Here is an 18,496-nt window from a genome sequence, read left to right as displayed (position 1 = left end):
GAAGGGGACAGAGTCTGAAGCTGTGCCAGGGCAGGTCTAGGCTGGATGTTAGGTGGAAGTTGCTGTCAGAGAGAGTGATTGGCATTGGAATGGGCTGCCCAGGGAGGTGGTGGAGTGGCTGTGGCTGGAGGTGTTGCAGCCAAGCCTGGCTGGGGCACTTAGTGCCATGGTCTGGTTGGTTGGGCAGGGCTGGGTGCTAGGTTGTGCTGGCTGAGCTTGGAGCTCTCTTCCAAGCTGCCTGATTCTCTGATTCTAAGTTGGAACCAACCTTTTCTCAGTGCCCCCCAGCGACAGGACAAGAGGTAATGAGCAGAAACTTGTGCCTAAGGAGTTCCATCAAACATGGGCAGAAGCTTCTTTACTGTGAGGGTGGCAGAGCTCTGGAACAGGCTGCCCACAATGGTAGTGGAGTCTCTGTCTCTGCAGACCTGCAGGGCCTGCCTGGGTGTGTTCTGCTGTGATCACACCCAAGAGCTAGGATTTAGGATTAAGGTGAGTGATTTGGGTTAGGGGGTTGCCTGCTCTGGCATGGGAAGTTGGACTCAGTGATCTGCAGAGGTCCCTGCCAACCCCTACCATTCTGTGTTATCCTCATCCCCACGATTCCTCTGTCTCCATTTAAACTCTCTTCCATGCCCTCAGCTCCTTTGCTCCCTACACTCACACTGACTTGCACAGAGGTAAACCTCTCCCTGCCTTTGCCCACTTTCTCTCTGCCCTTGAATGGAGAGGCAAAGACTTTCTGTCTGCCTTTTTCTTTCCTTTCTCTCCCAGGTACTGCAGGGTGCCCTGCATGTGGCATGCCTGCGTAACAGAGCAGTGCTGGTGGAAGTGCAGTCAGTGGAAACCATTCCTGCTAGGTGGAGGGTGTTAAAGAGGGAAGTGCATGCATTATTCCAGAGGTGTTTCTGGAAGTCTGCAGCAGTTTGTGTCTGCTCTGCACTTCTGCAGTGTCACAGTGACCCACCAGGGAACTTCATCACTCTGCTTTTTGCTGAAGCTGCTTCATAGAGTCATAGAATCAGCCAGGTTGGGAGAGAGCTCCAAGCTCAGCCAGCCCAACCTAGCACCCAGCCCTGCCCAACCAACCAGACCATGGCACTAAGTGCCCCAGCCAGGCTTGGCTGCAACACCTCCAGGGGAAATGACCTTTAAGATCTTTGAGTCCAGCTGCTCTTAGACACAGGGAGTCATGTCATAGAATCAGGCAGGTTGGAAGAGACCTCCAGACTCATCCAGTCCAACTTAGCACCCAGCCCTGCCCAATCAATTAGACCATGGCACTAAGTGCCCCAGCCAGGCTTGGCTTGGGCTGCCCAGGGAGGTGGTTGAGGCCCCATGGCTGGAGGTGTTTGAGGCCAGGCTGGCTGAGGCTGTGGGCAGCCTGCTCTAGGGTAGGGTGTCCCTGGGCATGGCAGGGGGTTGGCACTGGCTGCTCCTTGTGCTCCCTTCCAGCCCTGACTGATTCTGTGACTCTAGCAATGTTGGACTAAAATAACCACCATGAATTCCTGGAGCCTTCCTGTAATAATTCTTTACCTCTTTGTTGTTTGTTTTCCTTTGCACTGCAGGTTGCCATCAAACAGATGAATTTGCAGCAGCAGCCCAAAAAAGAGCTGATTATAAATGAAATCCTTGTGATGAGGGAAAACAAAAACACCAACATTGTCAACTACTTGGACAGGTAGGTCATGGGTGGGAGCATGCACCAAGGGATGCTGGAAAATGCTTCCTTGTCAGTGTCTGTGAGTAATTCTGGCACAGCTTAGTGCAGGTACAGCAGAAGCTGTTGTTGCTTACTGCATGTGGCAGTGTTGGGGTGTGGATGCATGGGTCATCTCTCTCCTCATCCCAGCAGGAGGAGATGGAGATGGGCTACCTGGGCTGTCTGAGAGATGCTGGCAGCAAAGGCAGTGGCTGTGTACTGCCAGGGCTCTGCTTTGCAGCTCTCTCCTTTGCCAGGTTGGACACAAGGAGCCATTTATGAGGCACTTAGTGCCAAGGTCTAATCGATTGGATAGGGCTGGGGGATAGGTTGGGCTGGATGAGTTTGGAGCTCTCTTCCAACCTGCTTGGTTCTATGATTCTCAAGTGAAACAAGCACTAAAGAGTAGTTAAGAGTTGCATCTGAGCTGTGACTACTTCTTCCTCACGGCTCAGTAGAGGCTTTGCTTTGGCACAGCTGTTGGAGAGCCTCACTCTTTCCACCAGAGACAGCCTTGCTGCCTGCATGCACTTGCCTTGTCTAGGCAGTGCATCCCAGCTGAGGGTAGCTGCATGTCCTGCTGCCTTCTGCCAACTTCCAGCAACAAAAGCTGCTGCTTTTGTCATCCTAATTTCTCTCACTAATCTTTTTCAGAGGGATTAGCTTTTGTCTGAGTGCTGCAAATGGACAGAGCAGCAACCAGGGTGAACAGAGAGGTTCTTGTGCCTATTGTGCTTCATCAGCCTTCCAAGTCCAGGATGCTGTTGCTGGGGAGCTGTGTCCCTCCTGCCTGCTCTTTTGTGTCTGTTTGCTCACTGAGTGCTGAATTAAGCTGATATTTCAGGGTTGTTTAGCCTGCAGAAGAGCAGGCTCAGGGCAGAGCTCATTGCTGCCTGCAGCTGCCTGCAGGGAGGCTGTAGCCAGGTGGGGTTGGGCTCTGCTGCCAGGCAAGCAGCAAGAGAAGAAGGGGACAGAGTCTGAAGCTGTGCCAGGGCAGGTCTAGGCTGGCTGTGAGGAGGCAGTTGCTGGCAGAGAGAGTGATTGGCATTGGAATGGGCTGCCCAGGGAGGTGGTGGAGTGGCTGTGGCTGGAGGTGTTGCAGCCAAGCCTGGCTGGGGCACTTAGTGCCATGGTGTGGTTGGTTGGGCAGGGCTGGGTGCTAGGTTGGGCTGGCTGAGCTTGGAGCTCTCTGCCAACCTGCCTGATCCTGATTCTAACCTGGTTGGCTCTATGATTCCAATCTGGTTGATTCTCTGATTCCAACCTGGTTGGTTCTCTGATTGTAAGGTGAAGAACATCTTACAGGAGCATCACCTGCTCTTGCAGATGAAGCAAGAGCAAGCTGTAGACTACTTCTTTCTTCCTCCAAGCCTTCCAGCAGCTTGTTCTCACTGTTAGCCTTGTTTTGGAAGGTGACTGTGGCTGAGGAGGTGCAGCACCCTGCTGTGCCTGATGTCACCTGGAGAGCAGCATGTAGGTGTATGAGCTTCCTGGTGGTGTCTCCAGAACTGCTGAGAGAGTGGATTTGAGTCATGCCTGCAGTGGGAAGCTCAGTGACTAAAACTTGCCTCTGCTGTGCCAAAGAGTGAAAAGGTTCCTGAGATGCTACCACTCAGCCTTCTGAAATGGTGGTTCCTTGGTGGCAGCTGGGAGTGAGCCACAGTCAGTTCTACCACCCTGTGTGTTGAGTCACCTCTGTCAGTTATTGAGGTGCCTGGGTCTTGGCACAAGCCTGTGGCTGCTCATGCTGCAGCTTTGGTTCACAGTGTGGCTCTTGGCTCTCTCAATCCCTTTTTGGCTCTGGAGAGCTGGCAGCTTGCTCCCAGCATGTGTAACCTAGAGATTGTCACAAAGCAGTGGTGAAGCTCCTGCTGCCCTCATCCTGGATGTCTCTTCCATCCTCTAAGGCTCTGTGGTTGTTACAATCAAGTGGACTCAGGCTGCAGAGGGTGCTCCTGGCAGTGATGACGTGAAAGGCTGCTGATGGGATTTGGAGAGAGCCTAGTTTGGTAGAAGTGATGAAGAAGTAGCAACAGCACAGGGGCAGGAAGGAAGGATGTGGACAGAGTGGTTTTCAGGACCCATCAGAAGGTAGATGAGACCCACAAAGAAGAAATGGCCTGGACTTGTGCCAGGGGAAGGTTTGGTTGGAGATGAGTTCAAAAGGGTGATGAGGCACTGGAACAGGCTGCCCAGGGAGGTGCTGGAGTCACTGTCCCTGGAGGTGTTCAAGAAAAGGGTGCACATGGCACTTGGAGACATGGTTTTAGTGGCCGTGGTGGTGTTAGGTTGGTGGTTGGACTTGATGACCTTGGAGGTCTTTTCCAACCCAAATGACTCTGTGAGGGCTCCTGAAAGCCATTCTGCTGCCCCTCTCTGGCTCTGAGTGTAGTGCTGCTTTTGCTGAGGGCTGTGCTGCCAGCAAAGTGACTGCCAATGGATCAGCTGCTGTTGGAGATGGAGACCTGTGTGCTGCAGCAGCAGAGCCCTGTGCCCTTGGGCTCTGGAGCCTGAAAGAAACCCCAGACACTGCCTCCCTGCACAGCCTCTGAGGTGCTGGCTTTGCCTCTGCTCTAGCCCTTCTGTCACACAGCTCAGGCTCCACTTCTCTTTCTGAGGGAGCTCTTTCTTCAGCTCAGGTGTTAGCAGGGTGACCTTGGGGGGATCCTAGAATCGAGCAGGTTGGCAGAGAGCTCCAAGCTCAGCCAGCCCAACCTAGCACCCAGCCCTGCCCAACCAACCAGACCATGGCACTAAGTGCCCCAGCCAGGCTTGGCTGCAACACCTCCAGCCACGACCACTCCACCACCTCCCTGGGCAGCCCATTCCAATGCCAATCACTCTCTCTGACAGCAACTTCCTCCTCACATCCAGCCTAGACCTGCCCTGGCACAGCTTCAGACTCTGTCCCCTTCTTCTCTTGCTGCTTGCCTGGCAGCAGAGCCCAACCCCACCTGGCTACAGCCTCCCTGCAGGCAGCTGCAGGCAGCAATCAGCTCTGCCCTGAGCCTCCTCTGCTGCAGGCTGCACCCCCCCAGCTCCCTCAGCCTCTCCTCACAGGGCTGTGCTCCAGGCCCCTCCCCAGCCTTGCTGCCCTGCTCCAAACACCTTCCAGCACCTCAGCAGCTCTCTTGGATTCAGGAGCCCACAACTGGACACAGCACTGTAGGGGTGGCCTGAGCAGTGCTGAGCACAGGGGCACAACAACCTCCCTTGTCCTGCTGCCCACACTGCTCCTGAGCCAGCCCAGGATGCCATTGGCTCTGCTGCCCACCTGGGCACTGCTGCCTCAGCTTCAGCTCCTCTCTGCCAGCACCCCCAGGGCCCTCTCTGCCTGGCTGCTCTCAGCCACTCTGGCCCCAGCCTCTAGTGCTGCTTTGGCCTTTTCCACTGCAGAAAAATTCAGTCTTGCTTTTTATGGCCAGAAACTTGAGCTCTGCTGTGCCATTACCTCTCTCCTTGACCTTCTGCACTCACCCTTCTCTCTGCTCCTTCAGGTTGTGGTAAGGTCCTCCCTTGTGCCACCTGTGCCTGCTGCCCCAGCACTGCTAAGGACACAGCTCGAGCCTTGTGCTTTCTCTGTGCTCCAAAGCCAGCTTTAACCCCCAGTGCATTTGGGGCAGGGAAACAGCAACATGCTCATGCTGGCTGATTTTGAAAGCTGATTGTGTCTCTTCAGTTACCTTGTAGGAGAAGAGCTCTGGGTGGTCATGGAGTACCTGGCTGGAGGCTCCCTGACAGACGTGGTGACGGAGACCTGCATGGACGAAGGGCAGATCGCGGCTGTGTGCCGGGAGGTGAAGTGGCTTTGTGCCTGGAGAGAGCTGTGCCTGGGATGGGGACAGGGATTTTCCATGCCCTTGGGTCCACAGGAATGGCTGTCTCCTGCTTCTGTAATGCAGCAGCCATTCCTCCTGTGGATCTGCTGGAGGGTAGGAGAGCCCTGCAGAGGGCTGGGTGGGTGGGCAGAGGCCAAGGGGATGAGATTGGGCAAGGCCAAGTGCAGGGTTCTGTACTTTGGCCACAACAACCCCAATGGATTTAGGATCACAGAATCAGTCAGGGCTGGAAGGGAGCACAAGGAGCAGGCAGTGCCAACCCCCTGCCATGCCCAGGGACACCCTACCCTAGAGCAGGCTGCACACAGCCTCAGCCAGCCTGGCCTCAAACACCTCCCTGGGCAACCCACTCCAGCCTCTCACCACTCTCCTGCTCAACAACTTCCTCCTCACCTCCAGCCTCACTCTTCTCACCTCCATTCCCTCTATTCCTGGGGGGATTTCCTCTGGGAGGTTCCCAATGCAAGCCTAATGATGTTTCACACTAGAGGGTGGACTGAAGTACTAAATAGAGTTGGAATCCTCTTTATTGTGCCTGTTCTCCAGGTCTGGTGGGACTAAGCTCCTCCTGGGGCCTGCTGATCCCAGTAGGATATCTCTCTGTAGCCCTGCACACACTGAATGTATGGAAGACACTAGGCCCTTGCTGCTCCAAATGCAGTTGGAGTCTGTTAGCTGCACAGTTGTGACTGGGGAGTGATTTCATGCACCATAAGAACATCTCAATCATTTCAACTTGTGCTTTTTTTCAGTGTCTCCAAGCTCTGGAATTCCTCCACTCAAACCAAGTTATCCACAGAGACATCAAGAGTGACAACATCCTGCTGGGAATGGATGGCTCTGTCAAACTAAGTACGTGGGGGTCCTTGCTGGTGATCACTTGAGTTAGTCAACCCAGGCTTGCTGCCTGCTGTCATCTGTTGGGCAGATGGGAGTTTGAGAGGTTTGCTGCTGTGGTGATGGAGAGGCTCTGCTATGGGTCAAGAACTGGCTGGAGGGCTGGGCCCAAAGAGTGGTGGTGAATGGTGCCACATGCAGCTGGCACCAGTGGTGTGCCCCAGGGATCAGTGCTGGGCACAGTCCTGTTCAATAGCTTTAGTGATGATCTGGAGCAGGAGATTGAGTCCAGCATCAGTGAGTCTGCAGATGGCACCAAGCTAGGAGCAGCTGTGGAGCTGTTGGAGGGTAGCAGAGCCCTGCAGAGGGACCTGGCCAGGCTGGATGGGTGGGCAGAGGCCAAGGGGATGAGACTGAACAAGGCCAAGTGCAGGGTTCTGCGCTTTGGCCACAACAACCCTAAGCAGCACTAGAGGCTGGGGCCAGAGTGGCTGAGAGCAGCCAGGCAGAGAGGGCCCTGGGGGTGCTGGGAGAGAGGAGCTGAAGCTGAGGCAGCAGTGCCCAGGTGGGCAGCAGAGCCAATGGCATCCTGGGCTGGCTCAGGAGCAGTGTGGGCAGCAGGACAAGGGAGGTTGTTGTGCCCCTGTGCTCAGCACTGCTCAGGCCACCCCTGGAGTGCTGTGTCCAGCTGTGGGCTCCTGAATTGCAGAGAGCTGTTGAGGTGCTGGAAGGTGTTTGGAGCAGGGCAGCAAGGCTGGGGAGGGGCCTGGAGCAGAGGCCTGTGAGGAGAGGCTGAGGGAGCTGGGGGTGTGCAGCCTGCAGCAGAGGAGGCTGAGGGCAGAGCTGATTGCTGCCTGCAGCTGCCTGCAGGGAGGCTGTAGCCAGGTGGGGTTGGGCTCTGCTGCCAGGCAAGCAGCAAGAGAAGAAGGGGACAGAGCCTGAAGCTGTGGCAGGGCAGGTCTAGGCTGGATGTTGTTAGGAAGTTGCTGTCAGAGAGAGTGATTGGCACTGGAATGGGCTGCCCAGGGAGGTGGTGGAGTGGCTGTGGCTGGAGGTGTTGCAGCCAAGCCTGGCTGGGGCACTTAGTGCCATGGTCTGGTTGGTTGGGCAGGGCTGGGTGCTAGGTTGGGCTGGCTGAGCTTGGAGCTCTCTTCCAGCCTGCCTGATTTTATGGTTCTGTATCCTGCTACCTGCACTCCAAGAAGTTAACCCCTGAGACCAGAGCCATTAGGCCCTGATGGTTGCTCACACACCAGAGTCCTGCCTGCACCAAAGTGCAGCTTTAGTCTAAAAAGCAATTATGTGCCAGAAAAAAAAATACCCACCCCACCATCTTACTCAGCATATCTGCACTGTGTGAATTTTGTGTCATAGCTGCTGTTGCTGCTGACAGAAATAGATGTATTTATGCCTGCTGGATGCTGGCCAACAGAGCTGAGAGGCAGAGAAAGGAAGCACAGTTCTGTTAAAGCTATAGGTGGAAGATAAGAATTCACCAGCTTCCAGACTTATCTCTGCATGGACTGGCCTGAGAGCAGCCCTGGGGAGAGGGACCTGGGGGTCAGCATGAAGCAGCAGTGTGAACTTGCAGCCCAGAAAGCAAACAGAGCCTGGGCTGCAGCAAGTGTGAGCAGCAGGGAGAGTGCAGTGATTCTCCCCCTCTGCTCCACTCCAGTGACACCCCTCCTGCAGTCCTGCATCCAGCTCTGGAGCCTCTGGGACAAGAGGGCTGTGGAGATGCTGGAGAGTGTCCAGAGCAGGGCCAGGAGGATGCTGAGAGGCTGCAGCAGCTCTGCTGTGAGCACAGCCTGAAAGAGTTGGGGCTGTGCAGGCTGGAGCAGAGGAGGCTCCCAGGGGACCTTCTTGTGGCCTTGCAGCATCTGAAAGGGGCCACAGGAAAGCTACTGAGGGACTTTTTAGGATGTCAAGTAGTGATCGGTCTGGGGGAGGAATGGAAGTGGGGAGATTCAGATGGGATGCTAGGAAGAAGTTCTTCACCATGAGGGTGGTGAGACACTGGCACAGGCTGCCCAGGGAGGTGGTGGAAGCTTCATCCCTGGAGGTGTTTAAGACCAGGCTGGATGAGGCTCTGAGCAACCTGGTCTAGTGTGAGGTGTCCCTGCCCATGGCAGTGGGGTTGAGACTGTATGATCCTTCAGGTCCTGTCCATGACAAGCACAACAGCTACCTTAACACCCGAGGGGCACAACAGACTCAAGGTTTTTATCATCTTGGAGGTCTCTTCCAATCTGTTTGATTCTATGATTCTGTGACTGGTGGTAACAAGGAGGAAACAACATTGAGAGGCCAGCCTGGGTTGGTGTAGTGAGATTGGAAGGTTTCCAGTTACATGTTTTTCAACCACAGCATTGGAAGGGCTGAAATGAGAGCTAGAGACTGTTGCAGTGAAGCAAATGTGAAGAACAGCAAAGACTTGGAAAAAGGAGGAGCACAAAGGCAGTGCAACTAAGAACAGGCAGAAACAGCTGGTCTGAAATGCAGTATTTCATTGCTTGCCACCCAGTGAGCTTCTAAGCAGTCATCCAAGAGGCCTTGTTCTAACATCTGCATTTGCAGATGGAGACAGCATCAGCACTTATGTTCCACCAGGCACCTCCACACTGCCCCCTTTTCCCTACTGCCTAAGAGTGCCTTCTGCCAGGCAAGCAGCAAGAGAAGAAGGGGACAGAAGCTGTGGCAGGGCAGGTCTAGGCTGGATATGAGGAGGAAGTTGTTGTCAGAGAGAGTGATTGGCATTGGAATGGGCTGCCCAGGGAGGTGGTGGAGTGGCTGTGGCTGGAGGTATTGCAGCCAAGCCTGGCTGGGGCACTTAGTGCCATGGTCTGGTTGGTTGGGCAGGGCTGGGTGCTAGGTTGGGCTGGCTGAGCTTGGAGCTCTCTTCCAACCTGCTTGACTCTATGATAGGATTCTGAGTCCCTGCGGATATGAGGCTGTAACCTTCTGGACTTGAGCTGCTTCTTGGCTCTGCTGGAAGGTTTGCTCTGCTTGTGAACCATATGGCCCTCTCCTGGCTGTTACCTCTGATGAAAGCTCAGCTGGAGATCTGGGCCATTTGAATCATTTGGCCTAAAAATAGCCCTGTGGTGCCACAGGGAGGCAGGATGGGCACTGCACCTTGCTGGGTCGGTTCTGCTGTGATCACAGGAAGAGGATTAGCATCCTATTGGTAGGACAAATCCAAGCAAGACTTTGGGCCAAGAGATCTTTGCATGAAGGCTTTCCTTCCTGCTATCTGCTCAAGGGAAACAGACAGCAGGAATGGAGCTACTTCAATCCTGGGCACTGTTTGCTCTGTGAAGGAAATCCTTCTTGAGGGGATGGTGCTGGGGAAGGAATATCTCTGGGACTGGAAATGTCACCAGACAACAGAGGATGTGCAATGAAGGTTATGTCTAGGTCAGGCTAAGTAAGATTGTTAGTCAGTCAGTGAGTTTGCAGATGGCACCAAGCTAGGAGCAGCTGTGGAGCTGTTGGAGGATAGGAGAGCCCTGCAGAGGACCTGGCCAGGCTGGATGGGTGGGCAGAGGCCAAGGGGATGATATGGAAGAAGGCCAAGGGCAGGGTTCTACACTTTGGCCACAACAACCCCAAGCAGCACTAGAGGCTGGGGCCAGAGTGGCTGAGAGCAGGCAGGCAGAGAGGGAGTGTGAGCAGATCAGGGCCAGGAGGATGCTCAGAGGCTGCAGCAGCTCTGCTGTGAGCACAGCCTGAAAGAGTTGGGACTGTGCAGGCTGGAGCAGAGGAGGCTCCCAGGGGACCTTCTTGTGGGCTTCCAGCATCTGAAGGGGGCTACAAAAAAAAGCTGGGGAGGGACTTTTGAGGGTGTGAGGGAGTGTCAGGAGTGGGGGGGATGGAGCAAAGGTGGAGGTGGGGAGAGTGAGGCTGGAGGTGAGGAGGAAGTTGTTGAGCAGGAGAGTGGTGAGAGGCTGGAGTGGGTTGCCCAGGGAGGTGGTTGAGGCCCATGGCTGGAGGTGTTTGAGGCCAGGCTGGCTGAGGCTGTGTGCAGCCTGCTCTAGGGTAGGGTGTCCCTGGGCATGGCAGGGGGTTGGCACTGGCTGCTCCTTGTGCTCCCTTCCAGCCCTGACTCATTCTGTGGTGCAGTGATTGGGCAGGGCTGGGTGCTAGGGCAGTCAGGTGTCTCACCATCCAGATGTGGTGATTTACTGCTCCCCATCATGGTTCCCACAGGCAAGTCAGCAGTTCTCTAATCCTCAGGGAGTCAGATTGAGAAACTTACCTGCCAACCCCTTCTGCATTAGCCACAAATCCAACCCTGCTTTCAGGGTTGCAGCAGCAATGTCCAGAGGGTGCAGCAGGGGAGCCTGCACCACAGCTTTGGCATCTGTAAGCCATGGGCTTGGAAACACTTGCTGGTGTGGGCAGCAGGACTGCCACTTATGGAGACCTTAAACTGATAGGTTTGAACTCTTTGGCATGATGTGAGCCTTCCCTTTTGGACTTGATGATCTCAAAGGTCTCTTCCAACCCCAACAGTTCTGTGATTCTATGATCTTACCTCGAGGGGAGAGATCAAAGACCTGGACCTGGGCCCACAAGGCACAAGTCAATGGCCCAAGAGGTGGCCAGAGGTTTTAAAGGTTCATTTGAGACACTAAGGGATCTTGAGGCCTCTTCATTTCTGGCTCACTAAGGCACAGTGCTTGCAGTGCAAGTCAGGTTGGGCAGGGCTGGCTGGTGCCAAAAGCAGGGCATGGTTGGAAAACATTGGGCAAGGCCTTGGCTTTATAGCTGCAGGCTCATGGCAGGTGGACATGGCACCTGGGGGCATGCTGTAATGGCCATGGTGGCCTTGGGTTGAGGTTTGGACTTGAGGACCTCAGAGGTCTTTTCCAACCAAAGCAGTTCCATGATCCTGCAGTTCCTAAGTCTCTTTCTCTCCTCTGCTCTCTCCCTTTGCAGCTGACTTTGGCTTCTGTGCCCAGATCACTCCTGAGCAGAGCAAACGCAGCACCATGGTGGGCACCCCCTACTGGATGGCACCTGAGGTGGTGACAAGGAAAGCTTATGGGCCCAAAGTGGACATCTGGTCCTTGGGGATCATGGCCATCGAGATGATCGAAGGAGAGCCTCCCTACCTCAATGAGAACCCCCTGAGAGTAAGTGGCTGTCTCAGCAGCACACCCTGCCTGCCAGGCCTGCTGCCCTTCTAGAGCAGCTCACAGTGGCAAGAGGTGAGGGGAGAGCAGCTGATGGCATTGACCTGGCCCTGAGCAAGGCCTTTGGCACTGTCCTGCACCACAGCCTGGTCTCCAGGCTGGTGACACATGGGTGTGATGTGTGCACCTCACTGCTGCCTGCAGCTGCCCAAAGGGAGGCTGTAGCCAGGTGGGGTTGGGCTCTGCTGCCAGGCAAGCAGCAAGAGAAGAAGGGGACAGAGTCTGAAGCTGTGGCAGGGCAGGTCTAGGCTGGATGTTGTTAGGAAGTTGCTGGCAGAGAGAGTGATTGGCATTGGAATGGGCTGCCCAGGGAGGTGGTGGAGTGGCTGTGGCTGGAGGTGTTGCAGCCAAGCCTGGCTGGGGCACTTAGTGCCATGGTCTGGTTGGTTGGGCAGGGCTGGGTGCTAGGTTGGGCTGGCTGAGCCTGGAGCTCTCTTCCAGCCTGCTTGGTTCTCTGATTCTGTGATTCTCCCTCAGCTACACAGAATGGAGAGATCTAAAAATAATCTGCATGACTTCTGTCTCCATCTCTCCATAGAATCATAGAGTCCCATGGGTTGGAAGGGACCTCCAAAGATCATTGAGTCCAACCCTCCTGCAGTCAGCAGGGACATCCTCAACTCAATCAGGTCACCCAGAGCCCTCTTGAGCCTCACCTGGAATACCTCCAGGGTTGGAGCCTAAACCACTTTTCTGGGCAACTTAGACTCATAGAATGAGTCAGGGCTGGAAGGGAGCACAAGGAGCAGCCAGTGCCAACCCCCTGCCATGCCCAGGGACACCCTACCCTAGAGCAGGCTGCACACAGCCTCAGCCAGCCTGGCCTCAAACACCTCCAGCCATGGGGCCTCAACCACCTCCCTGGGCAACCCAGTCCAGCCTCTCACCACTCTCCTGCTCAACAACTTCCTCCTCACCTCCAGCCTCACTCTCCCCACCTCCAGCTCTGCTCCATAACTTGTTCCAGTGCTGAACTGCCCTCATAGTAAAGAACTGGAAGGGATTTTGGGGGGGAGAAAGTCAGGATCAAAGAAGAGTGGAAGGAAGGGAACTGGGTGTTGAGTTGGAGGAGGTTGGTTAAACAGCAGCACAGATGCACCTCACTGAACTCAGCTCCTGCCAGCTCCCAGCCTATCAGACTGCTCCCATGGGACATGCTCAAAGGGCCTGCATGTTCCTTTGAAAGTCCATGCCTGAAATCCCCAAATGGGTGAATTTGGAGTTCCTTGTTTTTCAGAAGGGAGTGTGCTTGTGAGTGCTGAAGGGGTAGTAAAGCTGATTGCTTCTGGAGGATGTTAAGAGCTGCTGGGGGGGTCTGCTGGACATCCTTTGTGAGGATCCAACTGAACCACAGAATCAGTCAGGGCTGGAAGGCACCACAAGGCTCATCTAGTTCCAGCTCCCCTGCCATGGACAGGAACACCCTACCCTAGATCAGGATCAACTGCATCTGGATCATCTGGACTGTTTTAGGTCTTGTGCACTCAGGCTAAGTACTGCCAGAGCAAAACCTCCTGTTTATCCAGGGGCACCTCCCCATGAGGCTATAGTTAGTGCAGGAGTCTAGCCCTGGCAGAGTCATGCCAGTGACTTCCCTCTGTAAACATGGTCTGGAATGTTGGTTTTGTCCTCTTAATCCCTTAGGAAGGCTGCAGGATCCCACCCCAGATTATGAGGGTGAAACAAGAAAGGATTGGATCCCATCCACACAGAGTGAGGCTGGCAGCTGTTCTGCCTGCTGGCGCTGGAGCATTGCTTAGCCCCTTTGATAAGGGGGAGTTGTTTCCTCTCCACTGAGCTGGGCAGAGAAGAAATGGGTGTCTCTCTAATGCAGAGATGGAATCTAACCCTCCTAACCTCCTGGTGCTTTGTTTTCACTCTAGGCCCTCTACCTGATTGCTACTAATGGGACTCCAGAGCTGCAGAACCCAGAGAAGCTTTCACCCATATTCAGAGACTTCCTAAACCGCTGCCTGGAAATGGACGTGGAAAAGAGAGGCTCTGCCAAAGAGCTGCTCCAGGTAGGTGGTGGTGGTGGGCAACAGGGATGCACCTCATGACATTCAACCAGACCAAGTGCAAGGTCCTGCAGCTGGGTGGAGGCAATGCCAAGCAGCAATCCAGGCTGGGCAGTGAGTGGCTGGAAAGCAGCCCTGAGGAGAGAGGGACTTGGGGGTGCTGCTGGAGGAGAAGCTGAGTCCAGTGTCAGTGAGTTTGCAGATGACATCAAGCTAGGAGCAGCTGTGCAGCTGTTGGAGGGTAGGAGAGCCCTGCAGAGGGGCCTGACCAGGCTGGATGGGTGGGCAGAGGCCAAGGGGATGAGAATGAATAAGGCCAAGTGCACTTAGTGCTATGGTTAGGTTGATTGCAATGACAAGCACCAATGCAGGCTGGGTAGTGAGTGGCTGGAGAGCAGCCCTGGGGAGAGGGACTTGGGGGTGCTGCTAGAGGAGAAGCTCAGCAGGAGCCAGCAGTGTGCACTTGCAGCCCAGAAAGCCAAGCAGAGCCTGGGCTGCAGCAGCAGCAGTGTGGCCAGCAGGGCCAGGGAGGGGATTCTCCCCCTGTGCTGTGCTCTGCTGAGACCCCAGCTGGAGTCCTGCATCCAGCTCTGGAGCCCCTGGGACAAGAGAGCTGTGGAGATGCTGCAGAGTGTCCAGAGCAGGGCCAGGAGGATGCTGAGAGGCTGCAGCAGCTCTGCTGTGAGCACAGCCTGAAAGAGTTGGGGCTGTGCAGGCTGGAGCAGAGGAGGCTCCCAGGGGACCTTCTTATGGCCTTCCAGCAGCTGAAGGGCAGGTCTAGGCTGGATGTTGTTAGGAAGTTGCTGGCAGAGAGAGTGATTGGCACTGGAATGGGCTGCCCAGGGAGGTGGTGGAGTGGCCGTGGCTGGAGGTGTTGCAGCCAAGCCTGGCTGGGGCACTTAGTGCCATGGTCTGGTTGGTTGGGCAGGGCTGGGTGCTAGGTTGGGCTGGCTGAGCTTGGAGCTCTCTTCCAGCCTGCCTGATTGTCTGGTTCTCTGTGGGTCCAGGTGCTGATGTACTGAGCATCCACCTGACTTCTGGAGCTGTTCTGAAAAACTGACCTCCTTTTTCTTTCTTCTTCCTCTTCCCAGCACCAGTTCCTGAAGATTGCCAAGCCTCTGTCTAGTCTCACTCCTCTGATTCTTGCAGCTAAAGAGGCAGCCAAGAACAACCATTAGGGTGCTGAAGCCTACATGCTTGCCGTGCCCACGCTGTCAGATGTTCATTCACACACTGAGTTGCCTGAACCCTTCTGCTCCTCCTTCACAGGGCTGCCCTTTAGACTTTGGCCTGCCCTGGAGGGCACAGAGGTGTTGCTGGCTGGAGGAGGCAGGGCAGGCAGCAGCGATGTCGCTGCTCTTACCCAGCTGCCGTTCCCATCCTCCTGGTGGGGGTGAGAGGGGGAAGCTTCCCAGGGCTGAGAAGAGCCTTCTGAGGACGTCTGAACCCGACCTCCACGGAGCAAAGCCAAGTCTCTTGTCATACTTCTTACTGTGTTTCCTCTTCGAAGTGATGTGGAGCCTTAGGCCATGTTTATCTTCATGAATTAAGTCTTGGACTGCTTCTGGCAAGCTGCTCTTAGGCCACCGAGGCTGCTCTGTGCTGTGGATGACTCCAGGAGGGAAGGAAGCAGGCAGCAGACGTGTGAGCAGCTGTGACAACTGACAGGGGAGTCAGGCTGTGAGCACTCATCTCCTGCAGGGCTGCTGGATGCTTGCAGGGAGCGTGAAGAAGGCTTCTGTGTGCTTCCTGCAGCTTCTGGAGGGCTTCGTGGATGATCCTTTTGCCAGAGTATGTGGACCTGGGGGGACTCCTCCTCTCCTTTTAGCTTCGACTCAGCTAGTTTAAACAAAGCCCAGACGTTGCTGATGTTCTAGAGGGTGAATCACAGGGGGGAAGAAAATGGCAGAGGGCTCTTTTAGGGTTCCTTGATCAGTGCTGTGAAGCTTCTTAGAGACCCTTACCCTGTGTGATAAAGCAAACAGAGCAATGACCCTTGTAAAGATGAGATTTGCCTGCCAAGTGATGTTGAAAACTCTACTTAAGAGTGAGTCCAATGGGAAACAAACTGATCCTGGATGCTGCTTTCTTCTTGGAGACCTGGGGAAGGTTCCTTTGTGGCATTGATGGTGGTTTCTTTATGCTACTGATTCCTTTGGTTGCTCATAGTCTGTACAAAGAGCAGGGGACCTGGAACTGCTGGAGGGGTTGGTTTTAAACACTGGGCTTGTGTTCAGCTCTACACTGACTTTGAATAAAGTGACTGCTGCCTTTCTTACCTCGGGGCTGAGAGAGGATCAGAGGATTCACTGCCACCAGAGCAGGCTGTTGGGGTCCTCACAGGATGCTGGAACGTCTTGGGTGGTGTAAGGTAGCTTTGTCTCCTGTCTTCTGCAGCCCTCTGGGGCACCACCCAGTGGCTCTCAAGGATCACAGGATATTGGGGCTTGGAAGGGACCCAAGCAGATCATCGAGTCCAAACCCCACTGCCAGAGCAGGACAATGCTATCCAACACAGATCACAGAGGAACACATCCAGACAAGCCTGGAAAGGCTCCAGAGAAGGAGACTGCACACCCAGAGGGAATGATGACCTAAGTTGTACCTGAGGGAGATGCTTTCTGTATCAACCAGGTTGGAAGAGAGCTCCAAGCTCAGCCAGCCCAACCTAGCACCCAGCCCTGCCCAACCAACCAGACCATGGCACTAAGTGCCCCAGCCAGGCTTGGCTGCAACACCTCCAGCCACGGCCACTCCACCACCTCCCTGGGCAGCCCATTCCAGTGCCAATCACTCTCTCTGCCAGCAACTTCCTCCTAATATCCACACTGTATCCAGCTCTGGAGCCCCCATTACAAGAGGGCTGTGGAGATGCTGGAGAGTGTCCAGAGCAGGGCCAGGAGGATGCTGAGAGGCTGCAGCAGCTCTGCTGTGAGCACAGCCTGAAAGAGTTCACAGGCTCACAGGATATTAGGGGTTGGAAGGGACCCGAGGAGACCATCAAGTCCAACCCCCTGCCATAGCAGGACCACACAATCTAACACAGATCACAGAGGAACAGATCACAGAGGAACACATCCAGACAGGCCTGGAAAGGCTCTGGAGACAGAGACCCCACAAAAAGTTGGGGCTCCTCACTCTGGAATAGGCTCCCAGGTGACCTTCTTGTGGACTTTCAGTATCTGAAGGGGGCTCCAAAAAAGCTGGGGAGGGACTTCTGAGGGTGTGAGGGAGTGGCAGCAGTGGGGGAATGGAGCAAAGGTGGAGGTGGGGAGAGTGAGGCTGGAGGTGAGGAGGAAGTTGTTGAGCAGGAGAGTGGTGAGAGGCTGGACTGGGTTGCCCAGGGAGGTGGTTGAGGCCCCATGGCTGGAGGTGTTTGAGGCCAGGCTGGCTGAGGCTGTGTGCAGCCTGCTCTAGGGTAGGGTGTCCCTGGGCATGGCAGGGGGTTGGCACTGGCTGCTCCTTGTGGTCCTTTCCAACCCTGACTCATTCTGTGCTTCTATTCTATGACCTCCAGGGATGGCAGTTCATGGAAACAGATGATTTTTAGCCTCTCTCTCCACCAAGCCCTTGGTAAGCTGCAGCATTTTATATCCTTTTTGGTATAGGACTGTTTGAGATTCCACACCCCCACTCCCAAAAGGAATCCAATATTCCGAAAGGCTACTCCAACACTTGAATATTTCATGGTCTAATATAGAAGAAAGACTCCCATATTAATGGACATTAAATAATTAAGGGCTGTGATTAAAAATAGTTTTGAATCAAGTCAAAGAAGTTGTCAGGTTGGAGTCACATCCAGGTCACAGGAGAATCAAGATGTCCTCAGGGAACAAGAAGGCTTCCACCAGTCTGGGCTAGTGGAAAATGTCCTGGCCCATGGCAGGAACTAGATGATCATTAAGGTCCCTTCCAGTCCAAGCCATTCTGTGAGTCTAGGAAAACTCAGACCCAGAGGTTAATTTTTAAGTCAGAGTTACAGAATCACAGAGTCAGGCAGGTTGGAAGAGAGCTCCAAGCTCAGACAGCCCAACCTAGCACCCAGCCCTGGCCAATAGAATCAAGCAGGTTGGAAGAGACCTCCAAGATCATCCAGTCCAACCTACCCCCCAGCCTTATCCAGTCAACCAGACCATGGCACCAAGTGCCTCATCCAGTCCTCTCTTGAACACCTCCAGGGATGGTGACTCCACCACCTCCCTGAGCAGCCCATCCCAATGATAATCCTTCTTTCTGTGAAGAACTTCAGATAGAAGATGCTCAGCAGCCATTAGCTTCATGAAGAATCCCAGTATCATCAGGGTTGGAAGAGACCTCACAGATCATCAAGTCCAACCCTTTAGCACAGAGCTCAAGGCCAGACCATGGCACCAAGTGCCACGTCCAGTCCTGCCTTGAACAGCTCCAGGGACGGCGACTCCACCACCTCCCCAGGCAGCCCATTCCAGTGTCCAATGACTCTCAGTGAAGAACTTTCTCCTCACCTCCAGCCTAAATCTCCCCTGGCACAGCCTGAGGCTGTGTCCTCTTGTTCTGGTGCTGGCCACCTGAGAGAAGAGAGCAACCTCCTCCTGGCCACAACCACCCCTCAGGTAGTTGTAGACAGCAATAAGGTCACCCCTGAGCCTCCTCTTCTCCAGGCTATCAGTGTATGAAGACAGAATGTTCACATCAACAGAGGAGTCTTTTAAACATAAACTTTCTCACCCAGTTAGCCACAGACTGAGTGCCCCAGCCAGGCTTGGCTTCAACAACTCCAGGCACAGCCACTCCACCACCTCCATGGGCAGCCCACTCAGCAACAGAACAGCCCAAGCAGCAAGAGAAGAAGGGGACAGAGTCTGAAGCTGTGGCAGGGCAGGTCTAGGCTGGATGTTATTAGGAAGTTCCTGGCAGAGA

General features: G+C 54.7%; 1 protein-coding gene across 5 annotated transcripts in view; it reads left to right on the top strand.

Annotated features, from left to right (window-relative positions):
• Positions 1–15,875, top strand: part of PAK1 (p21 (RAC1) activated kinase 1) — a 114,492-nt gene extending 98,617 nt beyond the window's left edge. For all 5 annotated transcript variants that reach the window (XM_064168701.1, XM_064168691.1, XM_064168709.1 and 2 more), the window contains 6 exons: positions 1,572–1,684; positions 5,385–5,502; positions 6,297–6,396; positions 11,323–11,519; positions 13,463–13,600; positions 14,689–15,875. In XM_064168701.1, the coding sequence (XP_064024771.1) occupies positions 1,572–1,684; positions 5,385–5,502; positions 6,297–6,396; positions 11,323–11,519; positions 13,463–13,600; positions 14,689–14,775 (753 nt within the window). In that variant the 3' untranslated portion in view covers positions 14,776–15,875. The remainder of the gene's footprint in view (positions 1–1,571; positions 1,685–5,384; positions 5,503–6,296; positions 6,397–11,322; positions 11,520–13,462; positions 13,601–14,688) is intronic.
• Positions 15,876–18,496: the final 2,621 nt, after the last annotated feature.

The sequence above is a fragment of the Pogoniulus pusillus genome, chromosome 3 (genome assembly GCF_015220805.1).
Source record: "Pogoniulus pusillus isolate bPogPus1 chromosome 3, bPogPus1.pri, whole genome shotgun sequence".
In the NCBI taxonomy this organism is placed as follows: Eukaryota; Metazoa; Chordata; class Aves; order Piciformes; family Lybiidae; genus Pogoniulus; species Pogoniulus pusillus.
Note: the sequence above shows the minus strand (reverse complement) of the source record. Positions and strands in the feature narration are given on the sequence as shown.